General features: G+C 36.0%; 1 protein-coding gene across 5 annotated transcripts in view; it reads right to left on the reverse strand.

The window, feature by feature from the left end:
* Positions 1 to 25,185, reverse strand: part of CLCN3 (chloride voltage-gated channel 3) — a 114,700-nt gene that overhangs the window by 18,734 nt on the left and 70,781 nt on the right. For all 5 annotated transcript variants that reach the window (XM_020997872.2, XM_020997870.2, XM_020997871.2 and 2 more), the window contains 7 exons: positions 16,274 to 16,431; positions 13,504 to 13,603; positions 9,811 to 9,998; positions 8,815 to 8,937; positions 7,510 to 7,716; positions 3,355 to 3,435; positions 1,381 to 1,926 (listed from right to left, as the gene is read on the reverse strand). In XM_020997872.2, coding sequence (XP_020853531.1) covers positions 1,381 to 1,926; positions 3,355 to 3,435; positions 7,510 to 7,716; positions 8,815 to 8,937; positions 9,811 to 9,998; positions 13,504 to 13,603; positions 16,274 to 16,431 — 1,403 coding nt within the window. The remainder of the gene's footprint in view (positions 1 to 1,380; positions 1,927 to 3,354; positions 3,436 to 7,509; positions 7,717 to 8,814; positions 8,938 to 9,810; positions 9,999 to 13,503; positions 13,604 to 16,273; positions 16,432 to 25,185) is intronic.

The following is a 25,185-nucleotide window of genomic DNA, read 5'->3' on the forward strand; positions in this document are numbered from 1 at the left end:
TAAGGGTTATCATGTGGAGAAGGAATGAGACTAGTTCTGCTTGGTTTCAGATGCCAGAACTAGAATCAGTGGATAGAGGTTACAGAGGTAGTTTTATGCTTGACTTAAAAATGCCCAAAAGGAAATGAGGCTGCTGGAGGACAGGGGTCATAAGATGTCTGTGCCAATCATGACAAGTTGTAAAAATTCATCAGCATAATTTATTAGCATTTTTTATACAACTCAAAATGATAACAATTCTTACCCTTAGTTAAGAGCTACAACTAAGAGAAATTGCAAGATCTTGCTTCCCAATTATGAATCACAAAAAGATAGACAAAGTAAAGTGGCGCACATAATCCAGAGAGGAAAGGAGAGAACCCAATTAGAAGTATTCTTTCTCCACTGACCTCTTACCACTTTGCCTTGCTTTTCTGCACTTACTTTTTATTTTAGGTTATAGTTATTTCTGTACATGTCTTATCTCCCTTACTAGATTTTATGGCAGCAGAGACCATGTCTTATATTTGTTTCTCATTCATCACCTATTACAGTGCTTTGCAAATAACAAGAACTTAATAAATGTTGTTAAATGAATGGAAACCATTAAGCTAATCTAACTGAAAGGTTCAAAAAAGGGTAGATTTCAAGCATTTGGGGACAAATATGTAAGGAATTGCTAAAAATACCAAAACTCTGTTCCAGAAATGATCAGCTACTCTTTTTTTTCTATTCACCAGGGAAACTAAATATTGCTTAAAAATCATTCTGCAATACTAGTCTACAAAGACTTTTTTACCCAGCTTAAAATTCCATTGGAAGTATCTCTATTTAAAACCACTATCAATACCACCAGGATAACTGGCTAGAGTGCTTAGTATTCTGTGATCAGTCTACATACTAAAGAAATAGGCACATGTTAAATAGCTGGTAACACTGATGCAGCAATAAGAATTTCAATCATTTTTCATCAACTGATAAGAGATAAGAAAATAATAACTATTTGCTTTTTCATAGTTCATAAATTTTTATAACAACAGAATTAAACATTTTTATTTTTATTAAATGGGATAAAGCCATATTCATTTTTACATAACTGAAATTGTCTAGACATATGATATAAAATCTGCTCATATCATCCATGGATTTTTAATGTTAAGATTTATATTTGACAAATTCCATGATAGTAAGTGAATGATAATATATTAATTAATGATTATAACCACTGACCTATTTTTCCTTGGGAACTGAAAATACTTCACAAACATGTCCTAATTAATACACCATCCTATTCCTATAATTTATATAGTAGAACTGAACACATTTTAAATTTAATTTACATCCTGGAAAATGCTTCAATGTAGCAAACATGCTTAAATATTAAATAACGTTAACAGTTACCTTAATACCAAAGGTGAAGACAGTCATTATGATTTTAAATATGAGTGCTAAGCACAGTTGCCATATGGCTGAATATACTCCAATGCCTGCTGGACGGTCAGGAATATCATCCACAATTTTACTGGCATTCATATCATTTCTGTAGTCACAGAGGGAAGAGGATTCCAGAGGTCCACAGTCTGTAAAAAGCTCTTTAATCAGTTCACTGGTATTGAGCCTTGTATATGGATTTGGAAAGGCTATCACAGCTGTAATAGCTGCAACTATAATGACTTCTAAAACAGGATATTTCCCAAATTTTGTGGATTTGCGCCGACGACACCAGGCAATATTTGCCCGAATGAAAAATGCTCCCCAGAGGCCTCCAAAAACCCCTAGGAGAATGAAAGGAAATAGTTCAAAAAGGTACCATGGAGTGTGATATTCCACATAAAAAAGGACCAGGCGGCTATTTCCAAAAGGATTGATGGATCTCAAAACAAAGGCAGCCACTAAAGCAGCAAAAAAGGACCTCCATAAAGTTTTCAGGGGAAAATAATAACTAACCTGCAAAGAAACAAATGAAGAATTACTGGTTATTCACTTAATCAAATGTTCCTTATATTATGAAATAACTGGTGAATATCTTTCTTCTATATTTGACTAACAAAGAGCTTATATTGTATGGATATTTATTCTACTAAGGTTAATATTCATATAATGCCTTTAAAATTATTGTTCGCTGACCTACAAGATAGAGCAATAAGATACATTTAAATTGACCATAAGTACTTAGCAATTTTTATTTAAAGTATTTGTCTTGGAGTATTTCCCCAAGAAGTTGTTTAAAGTACTCTAGAAGGAGAAGCTAGGTGGCTCAGTGGATAGAGCACTGGCCCTGGATTCAGGAGGACCTGAGTTCAAATCTGGACTCAGGCACATAACACTTACTAGCTGTACGACTCTGGGCAAGTCACTTAACCCCACTGCCTAACCAAAAAAATAAAAAAATAAAGTACTCTAGAGCAAAAATACCTTCATTCTTATTCTTTGAACTACAAAATATATTTTAAAAGGAGTTTTAAAGTTAATTATATCTTCTAAGTTCAGTGTTTCCCAAGCCAATTTAGCCACGAAATCTTTTTTGGCTCAAAATATATTAAGATGCCAGAGTTTAAATACTGACCCAGGGCATGGGTGGATGGAATAACCCTGGGACAATAAACATAACTAAGTATTTTAACATAACTATAAGCGCATATTTACACTTTCAAAGGGAAATATATTACTAGCATCAGAATTTTCTCTTGGAACCCGTATCATGTTGCTTGGAACACATTAACATTTCAAAGAATGGAATTTATGAAAAGCCACTACAGCTAAAACGCAAAAATGAGTTTAAAAAAACATATTAAAGAAAAAACTTTTTCTTTACCCACAGAGGGTAAGCCTGTCCAGGAAACTGAAAGGTAACATTACTCTGAAAAGATTAAAACTGTTTTACCGACAACATTTTAAAAAATCAGTGAGAGCATTTTAAAACATCACCAAAAAAATTCAGAGACATAGTTTTTTTTTTGGGGGATTTTTTTTGGTTAGGCAATGGGGTTAAGTAACTTGCCCAGGGTCACACAGCTAGTGTTATTGTGTGTCTGTGGCCACATTTGAACTCAGGTTCTCCTGAATCCAGGGCTGGTGCTCTATCCACTGCGCCACCTAGCTGCCCCCAGAGACATAGTTTTTAACACAAATCAAAGAAAATGGAATTTTTCAAAACCAAAATAAAAATACATTATAAGCTACAATTTAAATAACTCAAAAGGAGTAACATCTGAAACATTTCCTCAAACGTTAACATATAGTAAAAATTATATCATATCAGTATTTCCTTTTTCCATAGACCCAAAAGCTAAAAAAAAAAATTATTTAAAATCTACCAAAAGGATGTACTTATAATCATAACCTTGGGCAATCTACCATTACAGCTTTACATACCTCCTCCAGACTAAAAAGGACTCCACCAATCGGAGCACCAAAAGCTACAGACACTCCTGCTGCTGAAGCAGCTGACAGCACCTAGGAAAAAAGTATCACAAAACTTTAATCTCAGGCTGTACTATAAATCCAAATGCAGAGAAAAGTGTTTATTTTGATACAGCACATCAAGACTTCTTTGTGAAGTGAACCCCATCCTGCTTCTTCCCTAAGTACCAAAAGGGAGTAATGGTTCATTCACTTCCGGTCTTGCTCTAACTTTTCTTCTATTCCTGATTAAAAAATTTTAAGAAGAATCTTCATGAATGTTGTCATCTTTGTTTCCAAACGTTCCTTTGTTAAACTAACATTTTTTTGAGTCTAACCATAATAATTAAGACAAGTATTCCCAAATATGTGGAAAGTGAGGATACACATTCCTCATCGCCTTATCATCTACCATCTGAAATGTACGTCAACTATAATGGGAGCTACGACTATAAAATTAAGAACACCAGGCTACATAATCATCTTACTGAGGAGCCTCACACTAAGGTATCATTAACAGTAACCCAAAGTAGGGATAAGGATGAGAACAAGACCTGTGATTTCCCTGGTATAAGGAACTCCCAAGTGAGGAAACTCCTACTATTAATGTCAGTAAACACTTTCTCTGAAACTTAAGACTTCCTAAAGACTCGCTTGGAGCACTGAGAAGTTAAAGCAACTTCCTCCACAGTTACAGAGACAGTATATGTAAGATGGGGACCTGAACCCAGGTCGTCCTAACCTTCAGGCCAGCTTCTCTATCCACTGTGCTACAACTCCAGGAAATGCAGGAAAATTCTGAATGATGCATGCAAGTAGAGGACAAAAAGTAAACAAATCGTTTGTATTTGGTTAGAGAATTCACGCCATAATTTCTTTTTGCTGAAAATTTATCCTGCTTATTATACTTGGGATAACATTACAACTAGTCTGCATATAAACTAGACAGAATTTGAGCTTCTTGAAGGCAGGGAAGCACTTTCATTTTTGTCTTGATCACTAGTGAGCAGCACAATCCCAAGGCACAGAATAGATGCTTAATAAAATACTTGTGGGGTGACTGATTGCATACAATGACCGCTATCTCCTCACAGTTAAGATAATGGTTCAAAAGCTTTACTGATAGAAGAAAAGGCCACTGAAGACCTTTCCATGAAAACCACAAGTATAGACCATTGGTACAAAATCAAGACATATATGGCTTGGAAGATACTCCTCCCACAAAAGAAATAAGTAGGAAGAGGGTTGGAACAATACTTGCATAAGTAACAAAGAATAAAAAAGAAGTAAAAAAGGCAGTTCAGCAAAACTAATCAACAAATCCACTAAGTCTGACGTTATATTGCTCCCCTGGTTGTCCACTGTTACAACAAAGGGAAAGAGCAGCATTCTTTCTCTCCTTTGGGTCCAAGCTTGGTCATTATGATTTCGGAACATTCATTTTTGATTTTGATTTGATTTGTTCTTCCTATTTACAGTGCCACAGTCATGGTGTATATTTGTCTTTGGATCTTTCTTCTCATTTAGAGACATGGAATCTTTTTTTTTTTAATGAACTTATAAGCCTGGAAAGATAGTCTAGAGTCAGATTTTGAAGAGCTTTAAAAGCCAAAGAGAAAGTTGTTATGAAGTAGAGGCTCAAATCCCATCTAATTCTGGGGTTCTGTGTATAATGGGAAGTACATAAGATTGGAAGTGAAAGCATGGGTTTAATTACTGTCTCTGCTACTTACAAGCAAGGAGACAAGTTTGTTTAATCTGGGTGCCTCAGTTTCCTCATTTGTTAAACAGATAAGCATATAAGCAGGTATCAGAATAAAATGAAATTAAATCTGAACACGCTTTAAAAAGTTGAAGGCAATCAGGGAAATATTAGAGTTCTAACCAAAATAATGCACAGCTAATTGGAAAAAGGAAAAAATATTTCTATATATTCCAACAAACAATTTACAAAAGGATTCTAGACACCTTATAATATAATCAGATGAACACAGGTTGTTGCTTTTTGTCAAGGGTAGTGTGAGTGGTTCTGATAGTTAAAAAGAATTCTTCTTAGCACAGCATAAAAACCAAGAGGAACTCTGCAGGACACACTCTCAGGCTTTAAGTCTAAACTATGGAGCCAGGATGGTGGGAATTCTTAGTCTAAGGGATTTCTTCCAAAGATGTCAAAGATCCAAGTGTGGGTCTAGATCATCTCTAGGAAAGACTACCATGGCAGTTGAGGAACTATCTAGATTGTGAGGCTGAAATATGAGAAAAGCCTCAGGAGTTATCTACCCTCTGAAGACTGTCTTCTGACCTCACTGGCATCTACTATGTGCCAGGTACTGTGCAAAGTTCTAGAGATACAAAGGGGGCAGGGGAGGGTTGGAGGACACACATTCCCTTTCCTCAAAGAGCTCAAAGTCCACTGGGGGTAGTAATATACAAACAACTATTTACAAACAAGATACACACAAGATAAATTTGAGAGAATCAACATTCAACTAAAACTGTCTTTGCAACATAAGACACCGCTGATTCTCTTCTCCAAAACACTCTCCTCTTACTACATTTTTGCGACACTGTTCTCTCTTGGCTCTCCTCCTACCTTTCTGATTGGTCCTCCTTTGCTCAAATTTCATCCATGTCATACCCACTATATGGATATTCCTGAAGGCTCAGTCCTGATCTCTCTTCTCTTTTTTCTCTATGCTGTCTCACTTGGTGATCTCATCAATTTCCAGAAGTTTAATTATCTCTATGCAGATGATTACCAAATTTATATATCCACCCCAGTCTTTCCAGTTCTGCATCATCAACTGCTTATAGGACATTTTGAAAATGATGTCCCCCTGCCAAGGCAGGGACTGCTCTATGTCCCTTGCCAGCAGGAAGCAGTTTCAAAAGCCAAGACCTTTGCCACTTACCCCCAAAAGAATCTGGGTCCTATACGTTTGAGGGGGAAATGATGGTAATGGAATCTGAACCCCTAAAAGGAAAAGACCATGTCTTTGGTTCTGGGATTTGGGACCCCAAAAAAGAAAATCCCTGGACTTTTCCCAAATCCCTGGCGTTTGCTTGAGGCTGTAATGCACTCAACTGCCTTTCATTGTAGCTCCACCCAATCTCCCAATTCTGTTCAGTTGCCTCCCAATTGACCCTGGCCACTTCCCACCCTTAATACTATCTAGACTCCATTCTCCCTTAGCCAAGTGGTCCAGGTCCCTGGAGTCCTGTTCTCCCCTGCTTACTGGCCACTCCCATCCAGATCCCTCCTCCAAGTCATCCCAGACTACTTGACCACTCCTGGATACCTCCCACAATCTTTCTGTATATAAGATTCATCTCATCTCCACCAAGGTGCTCAGATTCTTTAAGAGTCTAGCTAAGGGCTCAGATTTTTATAATCTAGCCAATAGCTCACAAATGTTCAGATTCCTTAAGAGTCTGGCCAATATGGCAGGTCTTTAATAAACCTGTCTTTGGCTGGAAAAAAAAAAGAAAGAAAATGATGTCCCATAGGCATCTTAATCTCAACATGACCAAAACAGAACTCATTATCTTTCTCCTCATACCCTCCCCTCTCCTATTATTGGCAAGGGTCACCCTTCCACAGTCACTCAAGTTCAAAATCTCAATATCTTTAGCACCTCCACATGCACATTCAACCCCATATATCTTATCAGTCGCCAATCTTGTTTCTATTTTTACACCTCTCATATACTTCTCTCCACTCATACAGCCACCATTCTAGGTCAAACCCTTATCACATTTTGCCTATATACTATTTCAATAGCCTACTAATTTATCCCTCCTCCACACAGCTGTCAAAGTGAGTTTCCTACAGCGTAAGTCTGAGGACATCACTTCCCCGTACTCAATAAACTCCAAGATCAAATTCCTTGTTATCTCCAAAATAAAATAGGATGGATTTTATTGGGCACCAAAAGATCTTCATAACCTGACCCCTTCTTACATTTCCAACCTTCTTACACTTTATTCTCCTCCATACAATCTACAATCCCATCATAATGGCTTATTTAATATAAATAACAATATTTGCTCCACTCAGGAAAATATTTTATTGAGATCTCACTGGAATAAAGAAGATTCTTCTACCAAATGAATAAGAAAAGCACTTACCTCCCTTTTTTTAGCTTCATTTGTGCTGTACTTTGGAAAGAGGTAGGAAAAAATGTTTCCACAACAACAGGCAACATGAACCAGAGGACCTTCTTTCCCTAAACTCAAACCTGATGCTACTGCCAGCACTAATGTAATGGTTTTAATCATTAAAGTCCATTTTCCCAAGTAACCTCTAATGATAAATCCACTCAAAATTGTTTTAATCTGTAAGAAAAAATAATATTTAATTTTATTTCAGAAATTTTTTGCTTTACTTATAACAAATTAAGTCAAATATTTTCAGATCATATTTGATATTCCAGTACCTTTATTATTATGTTATATAAATTATACCATATTCTAATTCCTTACCAAGATGGCAACTATCTTGAGGTGATTTTGCAAAGAATGAATATAAACATCTATAGTAAAGTGACAAAATACCTTCAATGTCAGGAATATTTTATAAAACTAGGAAAATGCTAGTTCAGATATCTCTTATCAATAAATTACACTTAAGATATTTCTGAAAATTTGTCAAGAATTAAGTTTGAGGTTTCTTCCCCCTTAGGAAATTAAAACATTTATAGAAAGTTCAGTCATAAATACATTCAGAAATATAACACCTTTATAAAAGTGTTGATGAAAAGTTGCATAGAAGTGTTTGCTACTGGAAAAATTTTTATTAAATTCTAGTTTTAAGGTGCAAATTTATAAATAGCAGCTGCAAGCACATCATGAACAGGGTTTCTTATTTCTCCGATGCAAACACTGGTTAAATAAAAAGAAGAAATCTATGTTATCTTACATTGCTAAGTAAAATTAAGTTTCTTGTTTTCTTTTTTTTTTTAATTGGCTATTGCCTCAAATAACTCTGGACTATAAAAGGAGTAACTGTTCTATCACTGCTAAACTGCTGACATTTAAAAAAAAAAATTCTTAGCCATCACAGTTCAACACCAAAGACCACCAGGAATCTAAACAGTTGGGGGTCAGCTAGATGGCACAGTGGATAGAGCACCGGCCTCAGACCAAACACTTGACACTTACTAGCTGTGTGACCCTGGGCAAGTCACTTAACCCCAACTGCCTTAAAAAAAAAAAGTCTAAACAGTAAATAGTGAATGACTACTCTAAAGATTCTCTCAATAATGTCTAACAATCATCTTAATTTTTAAAAATTCTACATATGAGCTTATTTTATATTTAGTAAATCATTTTCTAACAGACTTAATTTTCTTTTCCTTTTCTAAAAGGCAAGAAGATACTTTTATCCTAACATATTACTAAATTTTTAGTGCTGTTAAATTTTTCATATCTTACCTCTGGAATTCCAGAGCCACAGGCATATGGAGCAAATACCTTCACCAGGGAAACAGCTAGAAAGGCAAAACTCAGAGCCCAGAAAATATACATTATGTAGTTCATTATGTAAGAGCCTGGACCCTAAAAAAATCCAAACAACTGAGTATTTAGTGAATTTAAAAATTTAAAGCACCCACTAACACAAAAGCACATGCTTGCAGAATATGAAAAACAAATTGGATTTGTAAAGTGACCCTAGTATATTTTCACCATGATGGAAGTTCTACATAAAGTCTACTACTAAAAAGTTTTCAAAAGGAATATGTATCCATATACCAAGACATCTGAGTCAATTTCTCTTAGATTTCCTTTCTTTAGTCCTACTACTACAAAGACTGGTGCTCTAATCCTGCCTAACACATATACACACACATGCATGAACAAATACACTATTCAACAGAAACAAATTAGAAACAAGGTAACTATTTACTATACTGCTACAGTTTTCATATATGCAGATTATAGCATTGCTATCATTAACTATAGCTCCCGGCTTAAATACAAATCCATTCAGTTAGGCCAAATAAGGACTTGCTGTTCTACAGCAATAATTGTGCTGATGGCCATGGTACTGTTTTATTTTTAGTTTCAATACATGTGCATAACAAAAGCCTATTTATACCTATCTATGTTTAAATACATAGTGTTTTAACTGTTAACTCTGATCTTCATTATACCATACCACTAAGTCAAGTATCTAATCCTGTAATCACAGCAATGATTGACCCTTCCCCTCACCCTCCCAAAAAAGTTTCCTGAGCATTTCTTAGAAGTTTAATTATTCTACCACTTTTCTGGTCGATGCAGTCTCTCCTTAAACTGTTTTAACAATTTTAATGATGCAGTACTAGAAGTAATTAAAACTAGAACTGCAACTTCACAAATTACCTTGTAAATATTCTCAAGTGTGCTTCCTTCAATTGTTATTTCTTCCCGAGACAGAATAAGACTTACCTCTGCTTGACCAATGATTAATTCTGCCCATGTTTTCCACTGTGGACATTTGTCTCTCTCTTCAAATGTTGTTTCATTTGATCCCCAACAACACTGTTCATGGTTGTACCACAATGCACTGAGGCAAATGCCTTCTTTTAGGTCAGTCATCCAGTCAGCAGCAATGTCTATTAATCCAGCCAGTGCTCCTGTTAGTTAAAAGAGTATTCATTCGTTCAACAAATGTTTACTCAACACCTATTTTTAGATACCATGTCCAGTTTTGCTCCTTACTTATTGTCTAGTTTGATTTGGAATTACTGACTGGATTTAATGACTGAACTCTTAATATTTTACAACTCAAATGTTTAGTTGTCTTTCATACATAAACATCTTTATGCTCAATTACTAAATAGGTTTGAAAGCTTTAAATGGAGTACATTCTGATTTCCAAGTGCACTTTTTAAAGAAAAACTGCTCCAACAACTATGATTTTAACTCTAAGTGACAGAATTTTGCTGTGGGAAGGGGATTAATTTTGAGCTCCAAAATTCGAGCAAACATCTTTTTCAGTTCTCAATTGCACAGGAACCTCCCAGTAAAATTTCTAACACAGAGCTACAACTGTCATATATTTATAACTTCATGATAAATTCTATTTCTTAACTGAAATTGTCCATTCTTGTTTACAGATATATTTTATTAAATACCTTTTCCCATCACCCACTACTCAATCTATATATATGGTCTACTTTACAAAAACAAAGAGAAAAAAAAAGCTACTGTTTGTCAAGCCTCAAGTGCACAAGATCACCAAGTTCCTAGCATTATGAGATATGAACTTCCAACCTCCTATAAATTCCATATTCATAAAAGATTATCTCTAGTCTTTCTTTGTTTAGCCTTTTTAGCCTCCTTACTCTGGCAACTACTTCACACCAGTTAATGTTAACAATCCATCTAGAAATCTTCTTTCTCTAATTCTGATTTTCTATATTAATAAAGTATTTAAGTACATCAGGTTGAATCTGCTTCAATTGTATGCCATATTGCTTTCCAATTCTTCCTGAAAATAATGCTGAAGATATTACAACGTCAGACTTCTTAGTAGTCTATTAGCTATAAACATCACTTCTCTTGTTTCCAAATTGTGACATGTATTTGCAATATTTTTCACCATCCCGCAGAACTCATTCTTTGCAAAAGATGCTGGCACATAAGCTACAATTATCTTCATGGTGACTGATTTTCTTTTTGTTCATCATGACCAATGCTAAATGACCAAGTATACCAAGAGTTTTTGTTGCTTTTGGACACAAAATTAAGCCAATTCCTTTATTTGGCCTTCAGGAGAAAACCTGTGAACATTCTTCCACTTAAATGCAATTTCCTTATATCTTCTGGTTTATTGTGAAACTGTCAACATTAATTTGATTCAGTTCTGTTTGTAAGGTTGTCTCTTTGGCCACCAGATAGGGATTTCACATTTAGAATACTAACAACTTAGTTAAATGTTTTAGACTACCTAAAAATTATTTGATTCTTAACACCTTCTGACCCTTTTTCTGCCACTCAGATATCATCGATGTGAAAGGAGAATGGTGAGAGGACTGAGGGCACTGTTATCTATGTTTAACATCAAGAAACAAAATAAGTTCCCAACATGTTGGGTGGACCCCCCTGTATTAGAAATACTTAGAAGTACTTCTAAGTCTCTCAAAAAATGGAGTGTGTGGAGTATAATCTGTACCACTAAAACTATCTTCTGCATCAATGAAATAATAAACCCAATAAAGACTAAAGCATAAAAATATAAGCTTGAGTTATACAAAAATGTAGTAATGACTATTCTTAAGTCTTATTGGAAGATTCAAAGAGAAAACAGCTGACATTTGAATTTTGTACACTAAGGAATGACACCATGATTTTTAAAATAAAAATTCTAAGAAAAACATTCCAGTGATTTAAATGTTCACTTTTGCATCAGTATCACTGAATATTCTCATATGTAATTATAACATATATATTAAATATATCTTTTTTTGGAATGTGAATAACATGGTAGTCTTTACTTAAATGATTGGCAATTGATTCCTCATAGTTGCAGTAAAAATAAAGGATTTGAAGAAGAAAAATGCTTTTAAAATTTATTAGTCAAACAGCAGTCAATGACTATAGTAATCTATTATTTGATAAACCCAAAGACCCCAGCTTCTGGGATAAGAACCCACTCTTTGAAAAACACTGCTGGGAAAACTGGAAAAGAGTATGGCAGAAACCAGGCATAGACCAAAATCTCACACCATATATCAAAATAAAGTCAAAACGGGTTCATGATTTAGTTATAAGTGCTGATAGTATAAGTAAACTGGGAGAGCAAGGAATAGTTTATCTATCAGATCTATGGAGAATGGAAGAATTCATGACCAAACAAGAGATAGAGAACATCACAAAAACCAAAATGGATAATTTTGACTACATTAAATTGAAAGGTTTTTGCACAAATAAAGCCAATGCAACTAAGATTACAAGGCAGGTAGAAAACTGGGAAAGAATTTTTATAACCAGTCTCTCTGATAAGGGTCTCATTTCTAAAATACATAGAGAATTAAGTCAAATTTACAAGAATACAAGCCATTCCCCAACTGATAAATGGTCAAAAGATATGAACAGACAGTTCTCAGATGAAGAACTTAAAGCCATCTACAGTCACATGAAAAAATGCTCTAAATCATTATTGATTAGAGAAATGCAAATCAAAACAACTCTGAGGTACCACATCACATCTATCAGATTGGCCAACATGACAAAACACGAAAATGATAAATGCTGGAGAAGATGTGGGGAAATTGGAACACCAAAGCATTGCTGGTGGAGTTGTGAAATGATCCAACCATTCTGGAGAACAATTTGGAACTATGCCCAAAGGGCTATAAAAATGTGCATACTCTTTGACCAGCAATAGCACTTCTAGGGCTATATAACAAAGAGATCATACAAATGGGAAAAGCACCCACATGTACAAAAATGTTCATAGCAGCTCTTTTTGTGGTGGCAAAGAATTGGAAATTGAGAGGATGCCCACCAATTGGGGAATGGCTGAGCAAGTTCTAGTATATGAATGTAATGGAATACTATTGTGCTATAAGAAATGATGAACAGGCTGACTTCAGAAAAACCTGGAAAGACTTGTACGGTCTCATGCTGAGTGAAATGAGCAGAACCAAGAGAATGCTGTACACAATAACAGCCATGCTGTACGATGACTAATATTGATAAACTTAACCCTTGCCAGCAATACAAGGATCTAAAACATCTCCAGAGGCCTCGTGATGAAAAATGCTATCCACATCCAAAGAAAGAACTATGAAAGTTGAATTGCTATTTTTTTTCTCTTCTGTTGACTTTTGTTTCATCTTTCTGATGGTCTCTCCTATTGGTTTTAATTTTTACTTACAATACCACTAACATGAAAATATGTTTAATAGGTATGTAAACGGATAGCCTATATCAGACTGGGCGCTGTCTTGGGGAGGGTGGTGGAGAGGAAGGGGGAGAAAAATTTTAAACTCAAAAGTATATAGAAGTGATTATTGATTAATCAAAATAAATCAATGAAAAATTTTTAAAAATTTATTAGTCAATGAAAAATGTCAGGAAAAAAATTATTTCTATTTCCAAAATGCAGAAAGGCCTTTTTAAAAATATTTTTACCTGATGCCAATCCTGTTAGCGTTACTACTAGCCATCCTGACCAAGCATCATACAAACTTTTCGTCATTTCCCACGCTGATTCTTTCTTTTTGCTGTTGATCTGAAATTAAAAATGTTTAAATCAAAATAAAAATCTGACAGTTCATTTGTCATCTCTGAACAAAACAAATGGGAAGAACAGAAATCTATCATGCAGTGTGTCAAACTTTGCAAACTAGAATACACACATACACACACAACAAATCTCTCTCTGTCTCTTTCTTTCATTTTCCTCCTCCTCCCTCTCTCTCTCATATAAAATGGTCACACACTCATCTTTCCAGGCACATCACACACATGCAAAACACTCATCAATAACATTATCTTCAAATATGAAGGTTAAGCCATCTATATTTCAGAACAATACATGCTCTTAGAAGGCAAAAACTATTTCATTTGCCTCTCTGTACCCCTACTCCTTAGCACAGTGCTCTGAACAAAGCTGGCACCTGATAAATGTTTGTGAAGTCTTAGAAGTACATGAAGCTCTGAATAGGCAGTGTCACTGAAACCAAATTCTGTGTTAATAATTTTGTTCTCAATCAAATCCTTTAAGTAATAGCTATGGTCCGCACTGGCTGTTAGTATAGCCAAAGGATATATTTGGAAACAACCCAAATGATAAATTACATATACCTTTACTTTTTATTTCTGCAGCTAATTAGAGTAAAATTTGAGGGCTGGGAAGGACCAGAAATTGTCTTGTGTACATGTGTGTCTATATTATTTGTCTTTTCTAATTTAAGAAGTGAGGATGGCATTGACTGGTCCTGTAAGTACCTCAAATATAACAAACAGTATAGTTTAGACTAGAGCAGTAAGGCATGTAGATACCCTTCACAGAATACTCATAAAAATATAAGGTCACCCAGCTCTCACTGGCTAATAAAAATTAAACCTGGACTAGTTGTTAAGTTACCAGTGGAAATATGTGGACATTTACAATTACCTGAAAAAGGATCCAGCAAACCTTCTCTTTATATTTCAACATAATGGTAAGTTTTCTATAATGGAAGGAAGGTAACTTCTACATTTCTTTGAGAAGGAAGGAAGTTTAACTACAAGCAGAAGTTCCAGTCTATGTTCCACCCTACTTTAACAGGGAAAAGCATGTCTTTTCCTCTCAAAGGAATACAAACACCACTGGCATCTGTGCTGCTACAGCCAGAAATTAATTCAGTCTTCTTTTGCTCTGCTAGAGTTGTGTGACCTGAAAATTAAGCCACTGAAAAGCCAGAAGTATATCAGTGAAATTTAGCCTCACAAATGATTTCACTAGCCCTTGTAATTTCATTTGAGGCTAAATGAGACCAGCAGAAGACAGAAGATTGTGAAAGTTGAATGGAGTTATTGCTATCCCTACTGCTACTAAAAAGCACCTAAATGGTATATTGTACAGAGTGGAATCAGGAAGACCTAAGCTCAAATACAGGCTGTGTGACTTTGGGCAAGTCACTTAACCTGCCTGCCTGAGTTTACTTTTCTGTTAAATGGTGATAATAGCACTTATTTCCCAGAGTCAGGAGGATACGATGAGCTAATGCTTGTAAAGTACTTTGTAAATGTCAAAGTACTACATAAGTGCTATCATTTTATTATTGTCATTGTTGTTATTGTTAATCATTATACCAAATACTACTTAGAATTTAAGATAGGCCATTTTTGATCATTGTTCCCCAACGTATTATGTTGCTTTATTTACTTAGTAAGAGAAAATTATATTGTTTAATTAGATATTACATTACTTATGGACTGTATCTAAATTGCTGTATTTATGCAACACCTATCGAAGTAATACAAGCAATTCAACAGCCAATCTGTACTTGATCATCCTTTGAAAACAGAACTTATTTTCCCCCTAAAGTTGCAAGGAGCACTCTCTCTTTCTACAACCACATTCCCTTAGTAACCATATATTTACGCTGCATGTGTGAGAGTGCATTTTGTTCACACTATAGTGTTTACCTAAGACTCTCAAGACAGCTATAACATTTGTGTACCTTTTTGTTGTTATATTTAATTTTAGAAGCCTGTTTCAGGTGGACACTTCTCTTTTTGATAACACCCATTTCCTGGTTTTTCAAGGGCAAACGTGAACCAATGTGGCAAATTAGTTCTATAAATAACACTCTGATTCCAAATCTAAGTAAGTATTTTACATATATATGACATGTGGCTTACAAGTAACCTAAAGGGCAAAGGATAGAGACTCAGTAGGCACAAGTAAGCTGCAGTAAATTATCAACAGCCCAAGAGGAGCAGCATAAAATATCTCATAACATGAAGAAATAAGTGGACAGAATACTCTACCCCATCCCACCCCAATGATTACAGAATCAGAGAATGACAAAGAACAGAAGGGCTTTGATCTGCAAAATCAAGACAGGATATCTACATAGATATAAAAGGATGACAAGTAATAGCTATATTACATTCTCAAAAAGCCTATTTTCCTTTTTTGAAAAAGTGATTTTAGGCTTTACGATACTATCAGCGCCTTAGAATTTTGTGTTATGCAAAACTATTTTTGTTTGAAAAACTTGTCCTAAAATATTATAGCAGCACAACATGAACAAAATTTATGTTAGAAAGAAAAGGAAAAGTCACAGCCTGCTAAAATATAGCAGCCCAAGGCCAACGGCTAAAAATATAATACTAAATATTCAAAGTTAGCTTCAGTTTAAACACATTTTAATAAAAACTTTACAATACTGTAAATGATATCACATACCCGCCTATGCCTTTCTCTGTCTTTACATTTTTCTCTAACCCAATCAATGGTGTGGAAGTCATCATATGTACCAACACCTGGAATGGGTTCATCCAGAAGATCCAATAAGTGTGTTGAACTGTTAATGCTGCCTCCATTTGTCATTGTATAATGTGTTCCTAGGGAGAAAAAAGAATGAAAAATAATTGTTTTGTGAAAGACGATAACTACCTATAAAATATATTTATAAGCTTACTCATGAACAAAGTGATATTAAAAGGTTTTGAGGTGTTTTGGGGTTTTTTGAGGGGGTAAGGTTGGATCATATTGATGATTTCATTAGCATAGAAAACTTCCTAACTAATGCAGATAGCCACCTCCTTTGCAACTTATATTCTTACTTACCTGGATAACTGACAGGCTAAGGGACCTGCCCAGGACTAATCTGTGTCAGAGAGGTGAACCCAGACATTCTTGATACACTATACCATGTAGTCTCTGGTTAGTTGAGGTTATTTCAACTTTTATCCTTCTAATACTTAAAACACTGATAAAAACTATTTAGATTAAAATCTAACCCCACAATGAAAAAATAATCAATATCTTCTCATGTAAAAATGTATATGTGTATATCTTACATTTGAAATCCACTCAGAATTCAAAGTACTTTGAATTTAGAATTGATTAAGGAGCAATATGAGGGATACAAAGATGTATGAGAGGGGCAGGTAGGTGGCACAGTGGATAGAGCACCAGCCCTGGATTCAGGAGGACCTGAGTTCAAATCCAGCCTTAGACACATAACACTTACTAGCTGTGTGATCCTGGGCAAGTCACTTAATCCCCATGCCCCAAAACAAAACAAAACAACACAAAACAAACAACCAACCAACTAAAAAGACGTATGAGAAGATTAATGTACTTAAGGAGCTTATAATCCAGTTGAGAAGGTGAGAAAAGCTAATTTTCAGGGTACCCAGTATCACAAAGCAATAAATAGTAAGTGTTCCAAAAGGTATACAGATAATAACTGCCTATCGAAGGCAGACAAGACTCAGTGTGCTGGGGGTAGACCAAGGAAAACCAAGAAAAAAGTAGGGTCTGTGCTAAGCCTTAAAGGATACAGAATATTCTTATGGGGGGAAAGAGAGAGAAAATGTACAAGAAAAGTGGAAATAGCATGAGCAAAATTACAGGGACAGGAATTTACAAAGTATGTTTGGTAAAATGCTAGTCAATCTAGCTAGATGAGATCCTTCCTGTTGGTCAGCTGATGGCAAAATTCCCTTCTTTCCTACATCTCAGATTCTATCTTTTATCTATGTGACCCATAAGGAAATGTGATAGGTCAATATGTATTTGAATGTGTAATTTTCCCCACTTCTGAACTCTTACAATATGTACCTTTCTCATTCTTATACTTTTAAATAGGTTAGAAAAACTAGCAAAATTATCATATGATTTCTATACACATGGAATGTCAACATGTAATTCATTTAAATTATTTTTTTGCTTTTTTTTTTCCACTGCTAAGTGAGACAAAAATAGATGCATAACAGATACACAACTGGGTTTTTGTACCCTTTAAGACTTATCAAATTCGTGTCAGTACCAGTACTTATCAGTACTTACTTTTTTAAATTATTGTATTGATTCTTTTGGTTTCTGTATTACTTTTACTTCCTAAGACAACCCAAACACTAGATAATTCTCCTTTGTAACAGAAGTTTTTAAAAAGCAAAATTAACAGTAATAATATCTTACAGCTTATTCAACATTCTGCACTTGTATTTTACCTCCCCTGTTGTACTGATAGGAGGGAAGTATGTTTCATTAGCAATTCTCTTGATTACTGTGCATACCATTCTCTTGATCTAACTTCCTCGGCTAACTTCCTAACTTTATTATAAACTAGGGTTTTTTGGACCTCTTTTGCCATTTGGGTTAGGCCATTTTTTTAAGGTTTTATTTTCTTCAGTATTTTTGGGGGGTCTCCTTTAGCAAGCTGTTGGCTTGTTTTTCATGATTTTCTTGCATCATTCTCATTTCTCTTCCCAGTTTTTCCTCTACTTCTCTTTTGAGCTCTTCCACGGCCTGGGACTGATTCATAGTTTTCTTGGAGGCTATGGATGTAGGATCTTTGACTTTGTTGTCTTCTTCTGGTTGTATGTTTTGATCTTCTTTGTCACCAAAGTAAGATTCTATGATGTGACCTTTTTTTTGCACAGTTTGCTCATGATCCCAGCCAATTACTTGAGTTATAAACTCTTTGTTAAGGTAGGGGTCTGCTTCCAGTGTGGAGAATGAATGTACTGTCCCAAGCTTCAGGGGTTTTGTGCAGCTGTTTTCAGAGATATTTCTAGGGACCTGTAAATTTTCAGTTCTTCCAAGGTGATATGATCAAAGGCGAGGTGTTTATTCGTTTCTTGGCCTATGCTCTGATCTATGAGTAACCACAAGCACTCTTTTCTGCCTTGGAACTGTGAGGAGGATTTCCTCTTCACTACTGCCACAAGCTCTGCCATGTTAGTTCCCCTCCTCACCCCAGGACCACTACCCAGAACTGCAACCCAGATCCAAGCACAGGAAAAGCAAGAGATTTCTGCCTCAGCACCAGTAAAGAGATCCTTGCAATCCCCCTCTGTCTGTGGGCCAAGAGCACCAGAAGCAGCCACCTCCCCAGAGGCTGCGCTGGGACTGGGACTGAGTTTCTCTCTCACCATGGTCACAGACCTTTCCTCCTGACTTTCTAAGTCGTCTTTGCTGTTTGTGATTCGATAAGTGGGGAAACTGACACCACTCCCCTTGTTTCAGTACAGGTTCGCTGAGGCCTGGTCTTTGCCTGCAGGCCCACACTGAACTGCGCTCCTCTACAGCCTGGCGCAATAGACCTTTCCAATCAACCATCCAGGTTGTTTTAGGCTGGAAATTTTAATTTGTTTCACTCTGTATTTTTGTGGGTTCTGCTGCTCTAGAATTTGTTTAGAGTCATTTTTTACCAGAATTTGAAGGGGTACAGGGGAGAGTTCAAGCAAGTCACTGCTTTTATTCTGCCATCTTGGCTCTGCCCCATATAATTTTTCAAAGGTTAGATTTAGTCTATACTCCTGCTATTCAGTCCTGGTTCTACAAAGTGTTAGAATAAAAACTTATTTTAAGACTAAATACTAGCTGAAATCTTAAAATGGTTAAATTTGAAAATGTTTAATTTATACACAATTTCAAATAGTGAAAAAGACTGCTATTTTTGCCAAAAGAGCTTCTTAAACTTAGATAAGAGGCTCTCAACCTGAAGCCTGTGAACTAGTGTTTTTTGCAAATATTTTAATAATTGTATTTCAATATAAGTGGTTTCTTTATTTTTTCAATGTACTTGAAAACAGTATTCTCAGAAAGTGATCCACAAGCTTCATGAGACTGTGAAAGGGGCCATGAAAAATAAAACAAAAACTTAAGAATCCTCAGCCTATTTCTTTTATCCAAATTTATTTCATATTAATGGCTGTGTAAACAGTTACATATATACTACAAAAATTGAATAGTATACTGAAGCTTAGCTAAAAGATCATCTGATCAGTCAAATATAACAGTTACATTCACGTAATATTTACTGCCAGAGACTGAACTTACAGAAAGGGAGCAAATTTCTCACTATGATCCTAAACAATTTTGCTACTGCTGAAAGGGTGCACAGCAACTGAAAATGCTTCTTCCCAGAACATCTGAGATAAAAATATCAAGAAATTACAGGATAGTCTTACCAGTAATGTTTGCCAAGATAAGAAAATTTGTTTCCTTATGAGTGGGATTAAAGGAAGCAAATCAGATGTACTATCAGTAATACAGTCTACCATCTGACCATCTATTTTGCTTATAATACTTACAGATGACACCTTATATCGCCAAAATAAGTTATTAAAGAGCAAGCACCTAAATGACTAAATTGTTCATTTTTAAAACAATTTAACCATTAAATTGACTAAACAGGATACTATATCAACAGGTAATTACAAATGGATAGCTTTCAATATATTTCCAATGATGATCTAGACATACGACTGAAACAAAAGGGGTATCATCAAAGAAACATGATTACACAATGAAATGGACTGGTCACATAGGGAGAGAAGCAAGATGGGGATAATACTTAACAAATGTAAAAAGACCTAGAACACAGACTCCACCACACTGGGTTAGTCCTCTATGGAAGGACTATGGAAGACCACATATGGACAAGAATCACAGAAAATGAGAAGAGATGAATGAGTTAGGATCTGTATGAGAGAGAGCATAGCCATATAGCCATGTAAAGAGACCATAAATCCACTAAAACATTAAAGTATTAATAATTAATTATTTAACAACTAAATTGTTTTCTCTACTGAGAAGAAAAGTTCTATTATTTGCCCAGGAGCCATTTACACTTTCTGAGATGAGGAAGATTTGACTCCGTCACCAATTACATTTCAAGAATAAAAAATGTATCTTACCTTGCCAAGGGCAGAGCTTTAAGAGGCTGACAACTATCCAAAACAATGTTTATTTATGTAAAACATTCATTCTAAGTGTTTATAAGATTCAAGTACTTGAAATTACAAAAGGTTTTTTGTCTTTTTCTGGTAGTAATAACTTCAATTTTGAAAAAAACTTACAGGAATTTCCCACTTTCTTAACAAAGAAAAAAATAAGAAATCTGATAAATTAATCTATTAGTACAGTGCTAAAAATTTCAGATGTATTAAAGTTTACTAAAGCTGACAATTTTGGTACAATCAGAAGGAATAAATATAGAGAATCAAGACATATGTCCATTATAAAGTCATCTGCAAAGAGGAAGCAACTGGTAGTCTTCATTGCCTGGTTATTCCTCTTGCAAATTCCATAATAGTGAAAACCTTTAGTGAGAATATGGCCCCCTGTTTTTGTCTCTTTTTAATTTTATTAACATGAATCTGGTTGAAGAAAATTATCTCTGCTGTTGGATAAATTTACCTTTTGTGATCCTAACTTTTATACTGGAGATATCTCAAGTCTCTATATTCATTCCTTCTAATTGTACCAAAACTGTCAGCTAGGTCAGTGGTAATGATGGGGTGCTTGGGTCCCAGTCCTAAGATCATGTCTCTGGAAGCCTCCTAATTTCTCAGTAGGCCTCTATCCTGTGAGAAAATTTTCTCTTGATGCCGAACACATTGTCTTATCAGAACAGACAGAGGGGTGCCTGGCCCAAGGATTTTTGCCCCTGGATGGCCTAGATCCCCAAAGTCCATTCCTCTGACAACTCCCTTAATATCTGGTATACTCCTTACACTTTCCCAACCATAACTCCCAAAGACATCTGGACCCCATAGATTGCCTAATTAGTATACCTGGCATTCCTTTCCCCATGCCCCTTTTTCATATAAACCCCAGCACCATCCTCATTTTCTCACAGGTTCTTGCAGGTAAGAATCCATGCCCATTTGCTACAATAAACTTTTGGCCACTTGACTGAAAAGGCTTGCGTGTGTGAATTCATTCCAAGTGATGCTGCCTTGGCATTTTTGAGGTCTCAGCACCCCAAAACCTCTTTAGTATCAAACTCAAAAAGAAACTAGGACAACTAAACGATACACAAGGATCCCTGCAAGCCACATAATAACTTAGAAAATCACATATTAACATTATCTATGTTTCATTGTATTTATATTTTATTGCATATTTCCCAATTACATTTTAATTGGAAGTATTATGGGCTGAATGTGCTCCTATGTTTGACACCTCTGAGTTAAGTGTCTGGAACCCTTCAATAGTAATAGGGAAGTTGTGAAGAAGGGAAAATAATGAGTTCTTTTTTTGGATATGCTGTATTTAAGACATATACATGACATCCAGTTCAAAATGTCCAGTCAATTACTGATCCAAAGTTCAAAAATCATAAGAAAGTTTGACTTTGGATAATAGATATGAGAATCATTTGCACAGAAGTGATAACTGAATTCACAGGAGTTGAGATCACAAATTAAGAGCAGAGGTTCTGCTTATAGACTCCCAAGGGATTTGTAAAGGTAAAGAATTTATTATTTCAATGTACTTGGTTTCCTGTGTATATCCTATGTACTACTTACATAAATCCTATGTATATACAGATTTTGAAATGTTATTTTGAGAAGAGACCATTAGGCTTCAGGAAATTGCCAACAGGATCTAGGACACACAAAAGGTTAAGATTCCCTGGTACAAAGGGAGAAGAGAAGACAACCAATGACAAATCTCTGTGGAACATCCACAGTTAATGGACATGACATCAATGAAGATTCACTAAAGAAAATTCAGGAGAAGTGGTCAGACAGGTAGGAGGAAAACCAGGAGAGAACAGTGTCACAAAAATTCAGAAAGGAAAGAATGTCTTGGAGAAGAGGTTAGTCAATGGTACCAAAAGAGGCAGAGAAGGAACTTACATTCTAATAAGAAAGGACAAAACACAGTTGGAAAATAGTGACCAGGGAAGGGAATGTAAACTTAGTTTAAGCCTTCTCTACATCTTTTGAGATGAGAATTGAGGAAAATGTCAGTAGATTTGGCAATCAGATCATTTAGTAACCATGGAAGGAATTCAAGAGTAAAAGGCAGGGAAGAGCTGGGCTGATTAACTATAGGGCCAAGACTGGGAAGGAAGAAAAGGGAGGTTAGGACAAGTATGATAGTCTAAAACAGGGGCAGGGAAATCTGTGGCCTTTTTGACTGAGTCCAAGTTTTGTAAAACAAATCCTTTTACTAAGGGGATTTGTTGTGTGAAGTTTGGATTCAGTCTTGAGGACGTAGAGGGCCACATGTGGCCTTGAGGCTGCAGGTTCCCCACCCCTGGTCTAGAACAACATAATCTGTAATATCATATAGTCTTCATTCCTACCACACATCTGTAAACTCCAAAGAATTACTATTCTTGTTACTAGACTCTATTCTGGGCCCTTTCCTCTCTCTCTACATCTGTCTCAGTGGTCTCATCAGCTTCAGAGTATAATTATCTCTGTGCAAATGACTCCCAAATCTATGTAGTCAGCCCTACTTCTGTTACACTGTCCTCTACCAAGTGGGATTATTTCCCTCTGGATGTCCCACAATGGTATCTCAAGTTAATTAAATAAACATTTGCTGGTGGGTTTTTTGTTTGTTTTTTTTACTTTTAATTTTTTTTTTAGGCAATTGGGGTTAAGTGACTTGCCCAAGATCACACAGCTAGTAAGTGTCAAGTGTTTCGTCTGAGGCTGGATTTGAACTCAGGTCCTCCTGAATTCAGGGCCAGTGCTCTCTATCAACATTTGTTAAGAGCCAACCGTGTGCTGTCCAAAGGTCTTTGGCATATAAAAACAAATTAAAACAACTCTAGCCCTGAAGAGTCACACATTCTGCTGGGGGAAACAACACATAGACATATAAGCAAATATACAATACATACAAAGTAATTTGGTTTGGGGAAGCATTAACAATTGGGGAAAGGAAGAAAGGCCTCATTTCAAAGGTAGAACGTGAGCTGAGCTTTGAAAAGAAGCTGAGGATTCCAAATGACAAGAGTTGAGGAGGAAAAACATTTCAAGCACTTTGCACAACAGCATATGCAGAGGCACAGAAGTAAACAATAAAATGTCACATATACCAAACAAGGAGGCTAATTTAGGAAGGCCAGGAATTCATGAGGTAGATTAACATGAAATAATTGATTAACATGAAATAACATGAAATAAATCTGGTAAGAGAAGGAAAATTGAGCCAGGCTGTGAAGGTCTTTAATGCCCCAAAGAAGAATTTATATTTATCCTAAAGGCAACTGGAAGCCTTTAGGAAACTTCTTGAGCAGATTGGCAGCTGGGTAGAAGATAGATCCAAGAGTGATGTCAAATTAGGAGGAAATTACAATAATCTAAATCCTGAATTTAGGGCAGTGGCAATATAAATGTAGAAAAGAGGATGAATGTGAGAGACGGCATGGACACATAATAAATAATATTTAACTGAATGTATATGGGAAAAGGGGAAGGGAAAGGAGAGCAAATGAGAAGGAAGTGACATTCTAACACAGCAGAAAACGGTGGCCAGGAAAGGGAGTATATAATAAACTCTAGGGAGTCAGAGGAATGTTGGACTGACCAATGTACAGAATCTTTCCAGAAGCAATGGTAGTAAGGATTTGATCAGAAGTGTTGGCATAGACACAAATGGACAATGGCAAGTTTACCAGAATAGAAGTCTAGATGGAATGTGGAGCATGGCCTGATTCAGGGCCCACTAGACAATATGGACTAGCTTAATGCACTCTCTCACTAATCAAGACTACCCAGCTCAGTCCCAGGGAAGGAGTTCCAAAACAGTAAACTCCCAAAGGGACTAGGGGAATAATTTTTGGAGGTCTAATCTGAAGAATGCTGTTCTAGGTAAAGAAAAGACACAACACTAGGGCCAACAGCAATATGGCCAGGGTGAGAGCCACAGACAGACTGCAGAATTCTTCAAGACTTCAAGTGCCACTCCTACTAAGTCTTTGTCGCCCACCACTAAGTGTTGCATCAAACGGAGGAGTGTGCAATGAAGAAACATGGGCCAAGTGGGTCAATGAAAGACTGAGCCATTTATTATTCTGAGGGTCCCAGTTACATAGTGAAAGCTAACAATCATTCCCCAGGCATTCCTATCATTCTTACATGACTAATCCCAGCCCTTATGTGCATCCTTAATTGTTCACACCTGCTTGCCATCAAGGTTCAAGGGGCGAGTGTTCTAACACCTCTCAGGCACAGGAAACTGGTGAGCCAAATATTCTGAATAAGTGAGCCCTTAAGGATAGGAAAAGGAAAGAGTCGAGCTCTGACCTAAATTCCTTATCCCATATTAGACTCTCCAGCTCTGACCCCCAACAAGTCTTTACATATCCCTTCTCCCTACTCCCCTTATTACCC

The sequence above is a fragment of the Phascolarctos cinereus genome, unplaced genomic scaffold (genome assembly GCF_003287225.1).
Source record: "Phascolarctos cinereus isolate Bilbo 61053 unplaced genomic scaffold, phaCin_HiC Scaffold_9;HRSCAF=440, whole genome shotgun sequence".
Taxonomy (NCBI): domain Eukaryota; kingdom Metazoa; phylum Chordata; class Mammalia; order Diprotodontia; family Phascolarctidae; genus Phascolarctos; species Phascolarctos cinereus.